General features: G+C 42.1%; 1 protein-coding gene across 2 annotated transcripts; it reads right to left on the bottom strand.

Annotated features, from left to right (window-relative positions):
- Positions 1-10,686: 10,686 nt before the first annotated feature.
- Positions 10,687-16,453, bottom strand: prkab2 (protein kinase, AMP-activated, beta 2 non-catalytic subunit). Of its 2 annotated transcripts, none has more exons than XM_063462617.1 (8): positions 16,369-16,453; positions 14,835-15,020; positions 14,562-14,719; positions 14,346-14,439; positions 13,901-14,015; positions 13,468-13,601; positions 13,269-13,337; positions 10,687-12,212 (listed from the first exon to the last, which is right to left on the bottom strand). In XM_063462617.1, the coding sequence occupies exons 2-8, from the start codon at positions 14,991-14,993 to the stop codon at positions 12,135-12,137; spliced, it is 807 nt and encodes a 268-aa protein (XP_063318687.1). In that variant the 5' UTR covers positions 14,994-15,020; positions 16,369-16,453; the 3' UTR covers positions 10,687-12,134. The 2 variants fall into 2 exon arrangements, with proteins under 2 accessions (XP_063318687.1, XP_063318686.1); XM_063462616.1 differs by having other exon boundaries at positions 16,163-16,447.
- Positions 16,454-16,521: the final 68 nt, after the last annotated feature.

Consider the following 16,521-nt stretch of genomic DNA (forward strand, 5'->3'; position numbering starts at 1 on the left):
TTTGTTCTACATTCAGATCACCAGTAGCAGGGAGTTTTCCCCTCCCACTGTGGTACCTTACAATATAAAGCACCTTGAGGTGACAGTTGTTGTGATTTGGCGCTATATAAATAGAACTGAATTGATTTGAATTCGTTTTTTTCTGTTACCAGTAGGAAAAGTTGATTTGATAAACACCACAAATAAGAGTGATGTCAGAGTGAACCAACACCTTCTGGTGCACTCGTGACTGCAACAAGGTGAAAGGTTTGAGATCAAGTCATCTTTAGGGTATCGGATCACCTGCTTCTATCTCACCTCATCCCTAGCATTGTCTGTCACACCAACCTCCTTCACTACATCCATGAATCTTCTCTGGGGTCCTCCTCCTTTCCTCCTGCCATGCAGCACCAAATTCAACCCTTCATCCCATTTGTTCAGCATCCCTCATCTGTGCATGTGTATCTTACCCTCTCCAACTTTGTCTCCAGTGGTTTAAAATTAAGTGGCTGAAATAAAACAGGTATTAAGGACAGATGTTTAACCACAAATCCACACATACAATAAAGAGTCAAGTTAAAGAGAAGACAGAGGAAATGGGATCAGCGCACCCGCTTTATTTTGATTTATATGCAAACAAGTAAAACCTTGTACAGTTGATCCTTACACTGCTTCTGCAAAGCATTTTTAAAAACATTCATGAAACCGCTGTAAAATTCAAGTTTCAGTTTCAAACTTAAAACAGCTAAGTCTACCAGACATGGATCTACTTTGAATTTAGGACTTAATCCATGTCTGGGAATCTGGCTGCATTGCCACAATCCCTTGTCATATGAAACTCTTTGGCCAAAACTTCCTAGCTAGGCTTACCTTTTACAAAACACTTGTACACCCAACAGGATTTATGAAAGCCCCTTTTACAAGTCTGGAGTTTACCAGATGTTGGTATATACTGTACTTAAGATGCAGACAAATAAACACCAAACTGCAAGTGGCAAACACAACGTTTAAAGCCACCATACCAAAAAAAACAAAAATTAGCTTCAAATACTTTTATGAACACACATGGTAAGCAAACTTTGTACAACACTTGAGTTCTGCTCACGTCTACAGCCCTGTCGATTCATCTGATAATGTGCCTCTGACTACTGTTTGAGGTGTGCGCGTTCAGTCACTTTCTAAATGTGCACCACATGTATCTTTATAAGGGCAATCAATACCAAGCAGCAAGGTGAAACTGTTCGCGTGTACAGGCCTCTGTATAAAACTATACAGTACATGTAACAGATACAGTACATTCCTGTAATCCTGTTTGATAAATACAACTCCATACAGATACACACAAAGCACAGCAAAATATCTTAATTAGACTAAATCAGATCCTGTAGTCCAGAGAAGCTACAGTACACGCGTTCTCTGCTGCATAGTTAAAAGCTTACATCGACACTCCTGCTCAAAGAACAGTAAAGTGCTCGAAAACTTACATCAAGGCAACAGCAGAACTAAATGACCTTTGACCATCATCATGTGGAAAGTGGGTTTCCCCAGTTAAAACAGGTGAGTAATCACCTGGTGACCAAAACTTTACCATATACTGAAATGTATGTGGCAGATTCCACTGAACGACAAGAAACGGAATCAAACCCAACTGTGGGTTCTGCATTTTCAACACTACAAACCAGGACCCAAAGACTGGGGTCAGAAATGTCTTTGTTTTTTAAAGAAAGTCAGATTTGATTTTTCAGCTAATATAATAAAAACTTTTCAAATAATACACAAAGTTTTCATAAATACAGTTCGCTCTTTTATTGTAGAAACCTTCACTCTTGTTTGACTGGCAAACTGTATTCACTAATACAAAGTTATCATTATTTTAAAAGGCTGACTGACCATGTTAGGCCTCAGTTACATGGGCCTAGACACCAGTTGGAGACCAACTGACAACCACCAGTTGTTAGGGAAAAATTAGTATTGCACAACCTGTTGTGTGTGGTTGCTGGCAGTCGCTGTGAAACTGACTGCTAAGCCTCAGGCACTCACTAAGTCATAGCTCTGAAAACGAGAGGGAAGTGAGAGCGGGGAGAGGTAAGTGAGAGGTAAGTGACGGACAAGGTAAGCGACTCATGTTGTAACTGACGTCAGACGCTGGAGATTTTGGCGGAAAATTAAGCAAATGGTAGTTTAGATTTGTACAAATTCCTTTAAGCTTCAGTATTACCAAATACACTTATCAATTGTCTTATAACTAACAATATTTGTCTTAATAATCTCCAACACCCTGGAGAACAACGGGGAGAGTTTAGAAGCTCTCCAAGATTACATTGATCAGTGCTTTCAGGATCTCGTGATGAAGAAAGCCCAGAGTGCATCTTCCCCGGCCAAATCTGAGACGCCATCGTCGAAAAGACTTCGCCCGGCAGATTCCCCCGGCACAACATCGCCAGCCGGCAAAGATATTGCCGACATACTGGAGTCAATCGACAAACGATTGTCCAGCTTCGACGCAAGGCTGTCCTTGGTGGAGATTCTTCACCGGGAATTTAAATGCTTGCGAGAATCCCTGGAGTTCAGCCAGCAGCAGGTGGAAACGCTCGCTGCTGAAAATGCCACGCTAAGGGAGTCGGTGAAATGTCTCACAGAAAATGTTACCCAGCTCAATAGAGAAAATAAAAAAATAAAAGAAACAGTTATTGATCTACAAGCTCGTAGCATGCGTGATAACCTGGTATTTTCTGGTATTCCAGAAGCCGCTGGAGAGGACGCGGAGGCCACGGTAAAAAGCTTCATCAAAAACCACCTGAAGCTGCCGGAGGACACGGTGAAGAACATCGTCTTCGATAGGGTGCATCGCCTCGGCCCCATTCGGGCTACGGCCGGGAGACCACGTCCTATCGTGGCCAAATTCGGCCACTTCAAACAAAAGGAACAGGTGAAAAGCCGCGGCAGGGAATTAAAAGGAACGGACTTCAGCGTGAACGACCAGTTCCCCAAAGAGATCCTGGAACGACGCAGGGTCCTCTTCCCAATCCGACGCGGCTTCATCCAGAAGGGCTCCCGCGCTGTCATCGCTGTGGACCGGCTGTACGTGGACGGACAGCTCCACCGCGACCCCGACATCACTCCGTGGCTGTATTAACTTCACACCAGATAAGAATCCGCTACACCCTTTCCCCATCCACTCACACTAACTTGCATTAACATCTGTTTAACTTACCAGTATCAAATCGCATCTTAGGTGTGATATCATAGCAGTATTAACACCATCACTCTCCGTCAATGGTTTGATTAGAATGTTTCCGGTTTTTCTTTTTTTTTCTTTTTTTTTTTCTCTCTTCTTGTTTTTTCTTCTCTCCTTTTCCCTCTTGTTTTTATGCTGCTCACCCTTGTCCTTGGTTTCTTTCTTTTTTCTTTCTTTCACTGCTTCGATCACCTGCTTCCACACTCATCCACAAACAACATCCTTTATTTCGACACATACGCACAGTCATGCGCTCAACGGCAGCACATTTACATCACTCAGACAGCGCACACAGTTGTATAGGATACACACATTTAAGCCAAGCATACTCATATTAGTAAATATGCACACACATAGTCAGACTCAGGGAGCATCTCGCCACACACTTTTTCTCTCTCTCCCTCTCTTTATTTATGAACAAGTGATGTATTCTCTCCACCTGTCTAAGCGACACACACAGCATACACCCCTAGTTATACACAGACATCTATGGGTGCACTGAGATTCGTTACATGGAATGTAAATGGAGCTGGCTCCAGAGAAAAGAGGTTAAAAATATTTAACCAACTCAAAAAACTACAGGCAGATGTTGTCCTTTTACAAGAGACCCACAGACCTCTTAGAGGTTCGAATGAACTTAAAACACCTGAGTTTCCTAATGTGTTCTCAGCTTGTTATAATTCTAGACAAAGGGGAGTAGCAATTTTAATACATAAAAATATTAATTTCACAGTACTCGATACAGTTATAGATCCAGAGGGCAGATTCTTAATCATTAAACTATCTATACTTGATAAAAAGCTATGTATTGTAAGTGTATATGGTCCAAATGTTGATGATCCCTCATTCTTTCACAGTTTTTTCAGTGCACTCTCTGAACACTTGGATGGCACACTTGTTCTTGGAGGCGACCTCAACCTTGGACTAAATGAAGAAATGGATAGGCTCAATACAGCAGGAACTCAGCGTAATTGGCAGTCCACAAATATAATCAAACAGTATATGAGCGACTTTGGTCTTTGCGATGCATGGCGCTCCCTTCACCCCACCAGTAAGGAATATACTTTTTTCTCACATGTTCATCACTCCTACTCTCGTCTGGATTATTTTTTGGTCAGCAGCTCACTGCTGAGGGACATTTCAGACACTGAGATTCACCCTATAGCTGTCAGCGATCATGCTCCTGTATCTTTAACACTAATGCACAAGAATAATACTACGCCAAGTAAAAACTGGAGATTTAATATATCACTGCTTAAAGATGAAGACTTTATTAAATATTTTAAAAAAGAGTGGACTTCATATTTAGACTTTAATGACACTCCCGGAACATCAGCTTCTGTTTTATGGGAAGCAGGGAAAGCCGTGATGAGAGGTAAAATAATTTCTTTCTCATCACATAAAAAGAAAAAAGAAAACAAAAATATTCAGGAATTAGAAAAAACCATCAAATCACTAGAAGAAGCCTACGCGTCCCACCAAGATCAGGAAACATTGAACAAAATACGGAAAACAAAACTAGAATTAAATGAGATAATTGATAAAAAAACAAAATTCTTAGTACAAAGACTACGCTTACAAAATTATGAACATAGTAATAAATCCGGTCAATTTCTAGCAAACCAGCTAAAAATAAATAAAGAAAAAACAACTATATGTGCTGTTCAAGATTCATCTGGGAACACAATATATGAACCGAAACAAATAAACAACATTTTCAGGGATTTCTATAAAACGTTGTATTCACCACAAATAAACCCATCTAAAAAGGAAATTGATCAGTTTTTAGACAACATAACTCTCCCAAAATTATTAGACACTCAAGCAATGGCACTGGATTCGCCACTGATGCCAGGTGAACTCCAGGAAGCCCTGATAAATATGCCCAATAATAAGGCTCCAGGTCCAGACGGCTTTCCTGCAGAATTCTACAAAGAATTCTGGACGATTCTAGCACCAGTTTTTTACAGAACGTTGTTGGAAATCAAAGAAAATGGCAGACTTCCACCAAATATGAATTCTGCAAACATTAATCTCCTGCTAAAACCAGGCAAAGACCCTGTATATCCCTCAAGCTATCGTCCAATATCCCTTATAAATGTAGACCTTAAAATAATTTGCAAAGCTCTCTCAAAGAGACTAGAGAAAATAACCCCCCTCTTAATTCATCCTGACCAAACTGGTTTCATAAAAGGTAGGCACTCATCAACAAATACACGTAGATTACTTAATTTGATAGACTACTCATACAGTAAAAACCTTGAAACTACAATATTTTCTCTAGATGCAGAAAAAGCGTTTGACAGAGTTAACTGGAAATTTCTATTTGCAACTTTACACAAATTTGGTTTTGGATCTTCTTTCATCAACTGGTTAAAAATATTATATAATTCCCCAACAGCTTGTGTCAGAACAAATGACCAGACATCCTCCAGCTTCTGTCTCCTGAGGGGCACCAGGCAGGGATGCCCACTCTCCCCTTCACTGTTTGCAATTTTTATCGAACCACTAGCAGCAGCAATTAGACAGAATTCAGTAATTAAGGGCATAAAATGCAAGAACGTGGAACATAAAATCAGCCTTTATGCGGATGATGTGTTACTCTTTCTCCAAAATTCACAAACCAATATCTCTGGGGTGATTGAACTGATAAACTCTTTTGCAAGAATATCAGATTACTCAATTAACTGGTCAAAATCTACAGTCCTTCCGATTAATTGCTCCTTCCATAATTCCTCTTCTACTCCACTGCAATCGGGAAATATAAAATATTTAGGTATTAATGTTTCTCCCAAGCTTGCAGATCTAACTAAATTAAACCATATCCCACTTTTAAAGAAAGTAGAAGGTGATCTGGCTAGGTGGAAATGTCTACCCATATCACTCATGGGAAGGGTTGCCGCTATAAAAATGATGGTATTACCAAAAATAAATTATTTATTCTCAATGATCCCAACTAAACCGCCGCAAGATTGGTTCAGATCTCTAGATTCATATATGTCCAAATTCCTTTGGAAAAATAAGCCCCCACGTATAAGCTTAAAAACACTACAAAAGACCAAGGATAAAGGAGGATTAGAACTACCTAACTTTCAGCACTACTTCTTGGCCGACAGGCTTCAGTTTATCTCAGGATGGCAAAAACATACCCTCTTAGATGAACCTTGGCTAGATGTAGAACAAGCACTTTGCAATAATCTAGAGATTTCAGATCTACCGTTTATCAGCTCAAACATCCAACGACATGAATGCTTCAAAAGCGTCAACATCAGCTCCTCTCTGACAGCGTGGTGGGAGTTTCTGAAGTTGACAGAGTCTCCATTAATCCCATGCAAACGTACACCTATCTGGAACAACCCTGACATATTACAAAACAATAATATGATAAACTTTTCAGATTGGAGTAGTAAAGGAATCAAATATTTAGAACATATACTAGAAGGAACAGAATTTATTTCATTTGACAGACTAGTTACACAATATGGGATCAACAAGAAAAGATTTTTAGAATATCAACAAATTAAATCCATAGTAAAAAAGAGATTTAAACCGGGTCAAGTTGAACTACAAACACCACCAAGTGTGGTTCAATTTCTTACTCTTAAAACCCCCAAATTACTATCCAAAATATACAGAATGCTTTCTAAAACAGATGAATCAATATCACTTCCTATTGCAAAATGGGAAGCGGATTTATCAGTTAACTTAGACCAAAACTTCTGGTCTCAGATTTGCTTAAAAACCTTTCATTTAATTAGAAATCCCAGTCTTCAATTAATTCAATACAAAATACTACATAGAGTGCACTATACAGGTCATCGGATGTTCAAGATGGGCTTTACGTCTACCAACAACTGCTCACACTGCCAAACCAATTCACCGGACAATTATATCCACGCTCTTTGGTTCTGTCCACCAGTTCAGAAGTTTTGGCGTGAGATATGTGAAGACTTATCAAAGTGTCTGAAATGTAACATTCCAACTTCTCCTTTAGTATGTTTGTTGGGCAGCTTAGATAATGTCACTACGGAAAAGAATATAGCCCATATGGTTTTCACTGCCCTATGCATAGCCAAGAAAACAGTCCTCATGAACTGGAAAAATAAAAATAATCTTAATTCTAACCAGTATAGAAATGATCTATTAGATTACATTAGTCTTGATACAGCCTCTGCCACCACATCAGATCAATTGCTCTGGGCTCCTTTGATCAGCTCCATCACCTAGTGGGGGTGGGGGGCCATAGTTTGGTCCCACCTTCACTGTTGTGATTGGTGTGGGGGTAGGGACAGGCTTAGGGCGTCGGGGGGTTCCCCAGGAGCATCTTCCTTGGGGGGCTCAACCCGGGGTAGCGGTCATGGCCAATTAGGGGCTCTGTTGGCTCTTAGGTGACGGTTTCCTCGTGGCTGCGTGCAGCGGGGCTAGGGGAGGGTCTGTGCTGACGGACGTGGGTTACTGACCTGGTAGCCTGGCTGCCCCTGGGTGGGTCCGGGATGGGCGTGAGGTTCTGGGGGCGCTCCGTCTCTGGGCTGGGGCCCTGGCCGGGCCTCAGGGGCTTGGGTCCTGGTTGGTGTGTTGCCGAGGTTGTGGGCGGGTGGGTGTATGGGGGCCCGGCCCTGGCGCGGGGTGCCGCCGGTGCATCGAGCCACCTGGGGGGCTCTTCAACTGGTGGGGGAGGTTGTCACATCTTGCAGGAGCTTTCCTCTCTTCAGGAACTCTCTCTGCAGGAGGGGGAGATACAGGAGTGGTGGAGGAAGATCTCAGCCTGGGCGTCTATTGTCTTGTGTAGTCTGGAAGATGAGTGGATGATGGGGGTGGGTGCAGTTTTCTCTGTGGTGGGGTCAGGTGAATTGTCCCGGGCTCTGTGGGGCCGGGGGGCGCTGCTGCACTGGGCCCCGGTCCGGATGGGCCTGGGCCCCCTTTCCCTGGCGGGTTGCACAGCATGGGGGTGCCTACTGGGGTCAGCGGGGGAGCTGGCCCCAGGGAGGGGTCACTTGCCCCTCCCTTCCTTCCCTCCCCATCTCCAGCGGCCTCCCTCTTCCCGCTCCACCACAATCACCCACACATGCAGGGCCTTGGGGTAGGGGTGTGTCACCAGGGTGCAGAGGAGACATCCCCCCCCTCTGTCCCCTTCTGGCTGCCTCTGCCTCAATTTTATCCCACAACTTAGACATTCACATTACTCACACTCTCATTACACATACATATAGGATCTTGGAGGTGGGCACGCTACACGGATTCCAAACTACCATCAGGGTGTACACCTCACCCCTGGCGTCGTTGCCCACCTCTCAATTTTAAATACATGTAGACATTGAGGGCTAGCAGGAGGGGCTATATGCTTACCTGCTGCTCTGGCAGGTGGCTCCATGCCCTCCTGGGTTTTAAATGCACCTTAGAACACACATACATCAACAGTACATATGAGCGGGTGGAGGGAGGTTTGGAGTCTTCCTACACCCCCGTTCTCTGCGGCCTGCTGGAGCAGGGGGGCTAGGAGGAGGAGTTGGCCGTCCGACTGGGGTCTGGTGTATGGGGCCTCCCTGCTGCTGCGGAGTCGGGGCGGTCTGCTTCTCCCCACCGCAGGGAAAAGGGTTACACCACCTGAGTCTGGGTGCAGTTTCCCCCTCCAGGGGCAAGGGTACCTAGACTCGGGGCTTAGAGTACGCTTGGGGAGTGTGATTGTGTGTACAGCGTCTCTCTATGTCTGTCTCCACGTTGGGTGAGTGTTGAGCAATTGTATATGAGAGCATGAGGGTGGGAATAGATGTTTGTATCTGTGTGTGCCTGTTTGTCTGTGTCTATATGTCAGGTTGGGTATCAGACGCCACCTCTCTGAGGACATCTCAGGCCCTCCAAGGTTTGGAGGCCCATCTCCCCCCACCACTTCCCCTGCCGGTGGCGGACGCCCTCAGACATCGGTGCGTTGGTGGTTCTCTGTCTCCGGGGGTGGGCGCCCAGGTACCCACCGGCTCACTCCTTGGTGGCTGCTTATTGGGGCCTGGAGCCTGGGGCTCGCTCGGGCCACTTTGGGGATGGGGTGCCCTCGGCCTCACGGCCCGGGGCTCGGCCACTCAGGCACAGCTGGCTGCCGGCGGAGCTCACGGGCACGTCACTGCAACCCCCCCTGGCTTCTGCTCCGCGGCTGCTGAGTGACCCCTCATCTGGGACTCTCCTCAGCTCTTTCTGGGATAGTGGCGCGGCTGCCCCTCTGTTGGTCTTCCTTGGTCTCTTGTATTCTGGGGGCCTCTGGATGTCTGGAGTCTTGATCTCCTCCATACCTGCTTCATGCCCTGGAGGTCGGGGCAGTGGCCCCCCACACCCTCTAGCAGATCATTACATGAAGGAACCTTTTAAAAACAAGCGCGTTCATGCTCACAGGTGTACACACGGGTGATCACACACACAAATTACACCCTTTTTGGCTCCTACCTCAAAGCACACTGTGCGCTGTCGATCTCACGTGCTGCACAATAATGTTTAATATTTAGTATTTACTGTCATATTCTCATATATCATTGTGATCTTGTTTATTACTCTCGTTTTCTTCTGCTTGCTTTCTTTTTTCTTTCTCAACAGGTGATCCAGGTGATCGATATATGTATTTTTTGTCTGCTTATTCTGTTGGTTTTTGTTTTTTGCCCTTTTTCCCCGTCCCTCTTCTCAGGTTTTTTTCTTTCCCTCTTTCTTTCTCCACATTCTCTCCTCCAGTCAAGTCTGTCCCGTATTCAGCAAGTGAAAATAAAATAAACAATAAAAACTTGAATCAAATGGACCATTACGGCAAGGCTGGGATGGTCCATTTGGTAAAGTAAATCCGTTGGGCATCTTTCTTCGCCTTTAGACAATAATTCTGATGGCAAAAGAACCAAACGGGACAGGTTAAAAAAAAAAAAAAAAAAAAAAAAAAAAAAAAAAAAAATAAAAAAAATAAAAAAAATAAAACTATACAGTACATGTAACAGATACAGTACATTCCTGTAATCCTGTTTGATAAATACAACTCCATACAGATACACACAAAGCACAGCAAAATATCTTAATTAGACTAAATCAGATCCTGTAGTCCAGAGAAGCTACAGTACACGCGTTCTCTGCTGCATAGTTAAAAGCTTACATCGACACTCCTGCTCAAAGAACAGTAAAGTGCTCGAAAACTTACATCAAGGCAACAGCAGAACTAAATGACCTTTGACCATCATCATGTGGAAAGTGGGTTTCCCCAGTTAAAACAGGTGAGTAATCACCTGGTGACCAAAACTTTACCATATACTGAAATGTATGTGGCAGATTCCACTGAACGACAAGAAACGGAATCAAACCCAACTGTGGGTTCTGCATTTTCAACACTACAAACCAGGACCCAAAGACTGGGGTCAGAAATGTCTTTGTTTTTTAAAGAAAGTCAGATTTGATTTTTCAGCTAATATAATAAAAACTTTTCAAATAATACACAAAGTTTTCATAAATACAGTTCGCTCTTTTATTGTAGAAACCTTCACTCTTGTTTGACTGGCAAACTGTATTCACTAATACAAAGTTATCATTATTTTAAAAGGCTGACTGACCATGTTAGGCCTCAGTTACATGGGCCTAGACACCAGTTGGAGACCAACTGACAACCACCAGTTGTTAGGGAAAAATTAGTATTGCACAACCTGTTGTGTGTGGTTGCTGGCAGTCGCTGTGAAACTGACTGCTAAGCCTCAGGCACTCACTAAGTCATAGCTTTTACTTCGGAGGACAACAGTCGGTGAGTCATTATCAAGTGTTCGCAGACAAATCAGCATCTTTCTTGAAAACTATGGCAGCTGTCATAATCTATGAACAAAGTAATCACATGGTGGTTTTTGGCATAGCACTACATTTGAGAAAACCAGCAACCACTTTCAGCTGGTTAGGAAACGCACAGATTTCCCTAGCAACTGGAAGTTGCTATGGCGTCGCCAAAGCCTCTCTCTTTCTAAAAAATGTGCCTCTGTACACGCATGTGGACAGGCCACTAAAAGATAATCAGCTATAAATTAATTAACCATTAACTGATAAACAATTTCATGTCACATTAAATGAAAAGAAATTTGCTTTTCTTTCACAAACAAGGACAGCTCCAAGTCGTTGCGAACGTTTAAGCACTAGCTGATGTTCCTGCTGCTTGCTAAACAAGAATAAACATGATACTTCTGGACTGAGCTAAAATGTAGTATTTCTGCTTTTTATTGCACTTTAAGTTCAAGCAATGCTAAATTTGTTGCTCTTCGCATCAGCCTGTTGACCTAGACTTCATCCCAGTTTAAGTCTTCCTGTTATTCACCAGTTATTTACTCAGCTAAAAAGCTTAATGGAATCAGTGGAAAGGTGAATACAATCACACAACACTGATTAAATTCAAACTCAACTGAATTAAAACCCAAAATCCAACGTAACATATCATTTACAGGTTCTCTACCTGAAAAAAAGTCATGTGTAACAAGGATTCGCACCCCAGAAAACATGATTATGAATCACAAGGAGCAGCAAACGCTTGAATACACACAGTGATTTAGTCAGTCTCTTATCCGTCGGTAGATGTCAAAGGTAAAAGCCACAATATGGTTCTCATTGCTTTCTCCAACACCTGGCACACACACTTCGCTACTATTGTTTAGAGCCCTATGTAGACAGAAGTGCAGCCTCTTTAAAACCCAAGTCACAGCCATGGGCCTCTAAGCTCGTCTGTAAACTTGTTTCAGTGCAAGATTTAGCTAAATGTAACAACAAAGGCGCACGCACACACACACACACACACACACACACACGCATATACACAAACACAGACACACACAAAAAAACCAACAACAAACAAACAAAAAAAAAAAAAAAAAACACAGCAGATTATAAACATGCTGCTAAAAGCACTGGGGGGCACCCGAGCTGAGGTTTAGATAGGCTTGTAAAGCAGAGAAGTGACATATTTCTTCTTGTATCTGTGAGTCGCACTCAGCACCATTACTCCATCCTAACCAGGAGAGAAAACAAACAAACAAACAAAAAACAGGCTGTCATTAAGTCGGATCCAAAGCATCAGAACAATGCAATATGCTTCAATTTGTGAAATGCCAACTACGTACATATTGGATTACTGTTAAATACGCCATTTACCACAAACCTCACCACAGGTTTGGCTCACATTGAACCACCTAACTGATCAATTACCTATTAACATAATAAAAATAAGGCAATAGAACTGTAGAAATAAGCTCTGAATGTGGTCACTGGTGTGAAACGATTCACATCACTGACAACCACTACCAGCTTTCCCCTTTAAAGCAGAACATCTTTCCTTTGTCTGCACAAGGACAGAAAGAACTGATATAAGACTGATCTGATTAAAAATCATGTTCATGTAAACGTGCTGGAACATTTAACAAAAAGAAAAAAAACAGGGGGGCAACTACCGTAAATCCTGGACTACAGAGCACACCTGATTAAAAGCCGCATGCTCTAATTTTAGAAAGAAAATCAATTTTGTACTTGTACAGGCCGCACCGGATTTTAAGCCGCATGTGTTTCACTTGTAATATGAGATATTTACACAGAAATATTACACGTGAGGATTTTTAACGTTTAATTTAATCCGTAAGGTAACATAAACATGATAACATAAACGTTATGGTAACAAAAAAAAAATACATACTGCAAATGCTTTTTTTCCTCGAACAGCGCCTGTAACACGGCTACCTTTAAGTATACGTACGTATCGGTAACACACAAATTACGTTGCTTATGGGTTTTTTTTACGTAACAGTGCACAAACAACATTACAACGTCTCTTAACAACCGGTAAAAATATATACCGTATATATACTACTTATCAATTTTATTGGTCTACTGTTACCAGGCAAAATGTTTTTGGCAGCATGAAAAAAACATGCATTAGCCACACGTCAGTATAAGCCGCAGTGTTCACAGTGTGGGAAAAAAGTAGCAGCTTATAACCTGAAAACTACGGTACTAACTTCAGTGAAAATGTGAGTCATGAGTCATTACGACATTCTGCTGCGAGTAAACCTACCTTTATTGAAAGTGCATATAGGTGATTTAGCATGACATGGTTGGGTTCAGGCAGCAGGGCAGGGTCACACTAACAACAGACAGTAGGAGGAAAAGTCACAAAGAAAACAGTAACACGAAAAGATGAGTCACATCAGGGTCTAAGAAATTATATCTGATTTGTAAACTGAGAGAAAGGTGCGAAAGGTGTAGATACTCACAGATATATTGGTGTCCTTGTTGAGAATGACTTGAAGGAGGTGAGGCGGGAGGATGGGCGGGGCTTTGAAGTGCTCCTCAGGTCTGAAGACATACTGCTCCTGTCCATACGGACCAGGAGGAGAGCTGGACAGGTCTAAAGATACAGCAATCACATTTACATGACATTTCACATACACACTTTACTCTACAGCTACTGACCAATTAAACACTAACAACAACAATAAAAAAGCTGTATTCTTTATTGTTGTATGTATTTCGGCATTTATTATTCAACTCCTTTCCTGGGAGCTGTATTAAGACTTAAATTGCTGGGACTGTTAGTGCAAGGTCAGGAAAGGCATACTGCAATATGACAAGGCACTTTCCAGTTACTATTTACACATGCTGATTACCTTTAGTTGACTAAATAACTCAATAACAGAGCAGGCTGACCTGACGTGTCGGAGCACTCCAAAGAGTCGACCTGAAGGGCGTCAAACACCTCAAAGTCAGACTTTTTCACATGGATCAAGTTGTTGATAGTTCCCATCTGGCTGGTTACCACCGGCTGCCGAAAAAGAGAGAGAAATCATCACAGAGGAAATGAGGAAGCATGTGTAAAATTAGCAGTTTCCTGCACATTTTTCCCTAAGGCAAAAGAGCTATTTAACGACTTTCACCGAATAGAAGGGCTTTTCAAAGCTTCACAGTCCTTCTGAGGTTTCACTCTCCACATTTTGTGAGGATAACACAATATAAGATGGATGAAATTTAAATCCTAAATTTCCACAAAGGAATGTGTCCCTTCCTTTTTGTACTATCAGAGGTCTCTGCATCATGCCAAAATGCAGTGTGCATTAATAAGTTAATGGGGGGGAAAAAAATGAAGCTACTGTACCTCTGATGGATCATGCACCCACTGTCCATCTACAAAAAACTTGTACTGGTGCTCTCCTTCGGGCAGGTCCAGAATTGCCACAAAATCATTATGGCTTAGGAGAGAGGAATGTATTAGCGCGATATCAGAAACGTTTATCTACAAACTTTCAAGCTACAGCTTTACTTATAAAAGATAATGAATGTGATAACGTACCGTTATCCACTTCCTGTTTACCTTTTATTTAGCGGTATCTTTGTGTTCCAGTTATTAAAAGAACCAGCTATGTAGACCTCCTTCCCACCTCCGGCCCAGCGGATCACAGTGGGGCGAGCCTGAGGACCAGTTTTAACCAGATCATCCAAATCTGGGGTGAATTCTTTCTCTCCTGATGCCTGAAAGTAGTAAACATATAAATCTCAAATATAAGCTGTTTTGAGCAAATAAAGCTTTCAAATCTGAGGAAGTGGTGTGGAAGACAAATGTGTTTCAATATTAAAATCTGCATACCTTCGATTCGGGTCCATGTGTGTTGAAGGTGTTGGGGTCATCTGTGCTGTCCACCATCTTGCTGCTGGGTTCTTGGTCTTTGGAACTGCTGCCACTGTCTGAGCGATGGGCCTTGGCACCATGTCGATCTCCAGCCACTCTGTCACTTGTGTTGCCCATGGTGCTTCACTTTTTTTTGCAGTGCCACTGGAAATACAGAACAATTCATTATGTGTTTAAGCATAAAGCAAGATCTTTCAGAAACAAGAAAAAGACTTGAAGAGACAAACAGACTGTAGGCAGAGATCAGCACTACACATCTTAATAGTTCGTGGTAATCTCCTGTTTTTTCCCCATTATAAATTTTATACATCTGATACGGATGAAACACAGTTTGTTTATGAAGCAGGAAGACCCCCCAGGTTTTCTGGTTCTTCATTTTTAGCTGTTCAACAAACAGCTAAAAAGTGACACTACTTTCTCTTTTTAAAATTTAACTAAAAATGTAACTAAAAAAATTTAATCTGTCTTTTATCTAGTTTTTAAAAAATAATTTTTAGCTTAGCATTATTATTATTTTTAATTAATTTTTCTTCCATGTTAAACATTTTACTGCTGGTCAATATTTCTTTTTTATATTTGTTATGTGCCTTTTTGTTTTATTACAATCAGTCAATAGAGAAATATTTTATTTAATTTTTTAAATCCATCATTTAATGTCTTATAAACTTTTCATTTTTTTTGTGGTTTTCAGTGTGGAACTATCTGTTTTTTATATATCTCCAATTTAACAGATCTGCATCAATACAAACCTCTAAATGCTGCTGACAACAACTTGAAAACAAGATATGAATATGAAGATCTCTTGAATAGACACCATAGTCGATCTCCATTTATCCAAAAAGACAATACACCACAGAAAGACGCTGAGGCTGACCATAGGCTATTGTGATACATGTTTAAATACAAACTGAACCATGAAACTATTTGTTCAGCATGACAAACACCATCGTAACACGATGAGTAGCAGCCTGACTCAGGCAAAAAAGCTAAACGCCTTTCCAGTGGGGCTAACTGGCTTACCGGTCGGTAGACGGATAAAGACAGAAAGGTGAAACAGGGACTGTCTTCTGGCCGTGTGTCTGGACTTGAATCATAAACCGCCTAACGTAAATACAATCATGCTTTCAGACATAACGTAGTAAGAAAGCCTCCGTTAGTTAACGCCTACTAGCTAAGCTACCGCCAAATCAACAAGTTTTCACCACAGGACTTAAAATAACACATACGCAATTTTGCCATTAGTAAATAATCATGAGTACTCGTACAGCTTGCTGACTGAAACCTACCGTAGTTTCCCCACCAGCTGTTCTGCTGTGTCCACCTCAGGTCACTTCGCAGGAGAATATTTTTAGCCGCTGTTGGGAGTTAAAGTTAGCTAACTGCTAGCTGTCACTGTCTACAAGCAAACGACCAAGCTGCTTGCTCTGTTTATCTGCGCCGAAACAAACACTAGTTTTTCACCATTAAGTTGTGGCAGACGGGAAAAACTCACCTACACTCTCCACCTATCTGCTTTGTGTTTGTGTTTTAGCGGAGGGCGGGCCCACCTCTCTACAACAACTGCAGAGAGCTCAGTGCTGCCCCGACTACGGAGAGCGGTTAGGACAAAAACTGTTCAAATAACCGAAAAAAAAGGCTGAAGGTC

The sequence above is a fragment of the Pelmatolapia mariae genome, linkage group LG18 (genome assembly GCF_036321145.2).
Source record: "Pelmatolapia mariae isolate MD_Pm_ZW linkage group LG18, Pm_UMD_F_2, whole genome shotgun sequence".
NCBI classification, from domain to species: Eukaryota; Metazoa; Chordata; class Actinopteri; order Cichliformes; family Cichlidae; genus Pelmatolapia; species Pelmatolapia mariae.

Excerpts from the sequence above, each read along its gene's own strand:
- prkab2 (XM_063462617.1), bottom strand. The coding sequence starts at position 14,993 with ATGGGCAACACAAGTGACAGAGTGGCTGGAGATCGACATGGTGCCAAG. Across the intron at positions 14,720-14,834 it reads CACATGGACCCGAATCGAAG|GCATCAGGAGAGAAAGAATT; the intron begins GTATGCAGATTT and ends TACTACTTTCAG. Across the intron at positions 14,016-14,345 it reads GGGTGCATGATCCATCAGAG|CCGGTGGTAACCAGCCAGAT; the intron begins GTACAGTAGCTT and ends CTTTTTCGGCAG.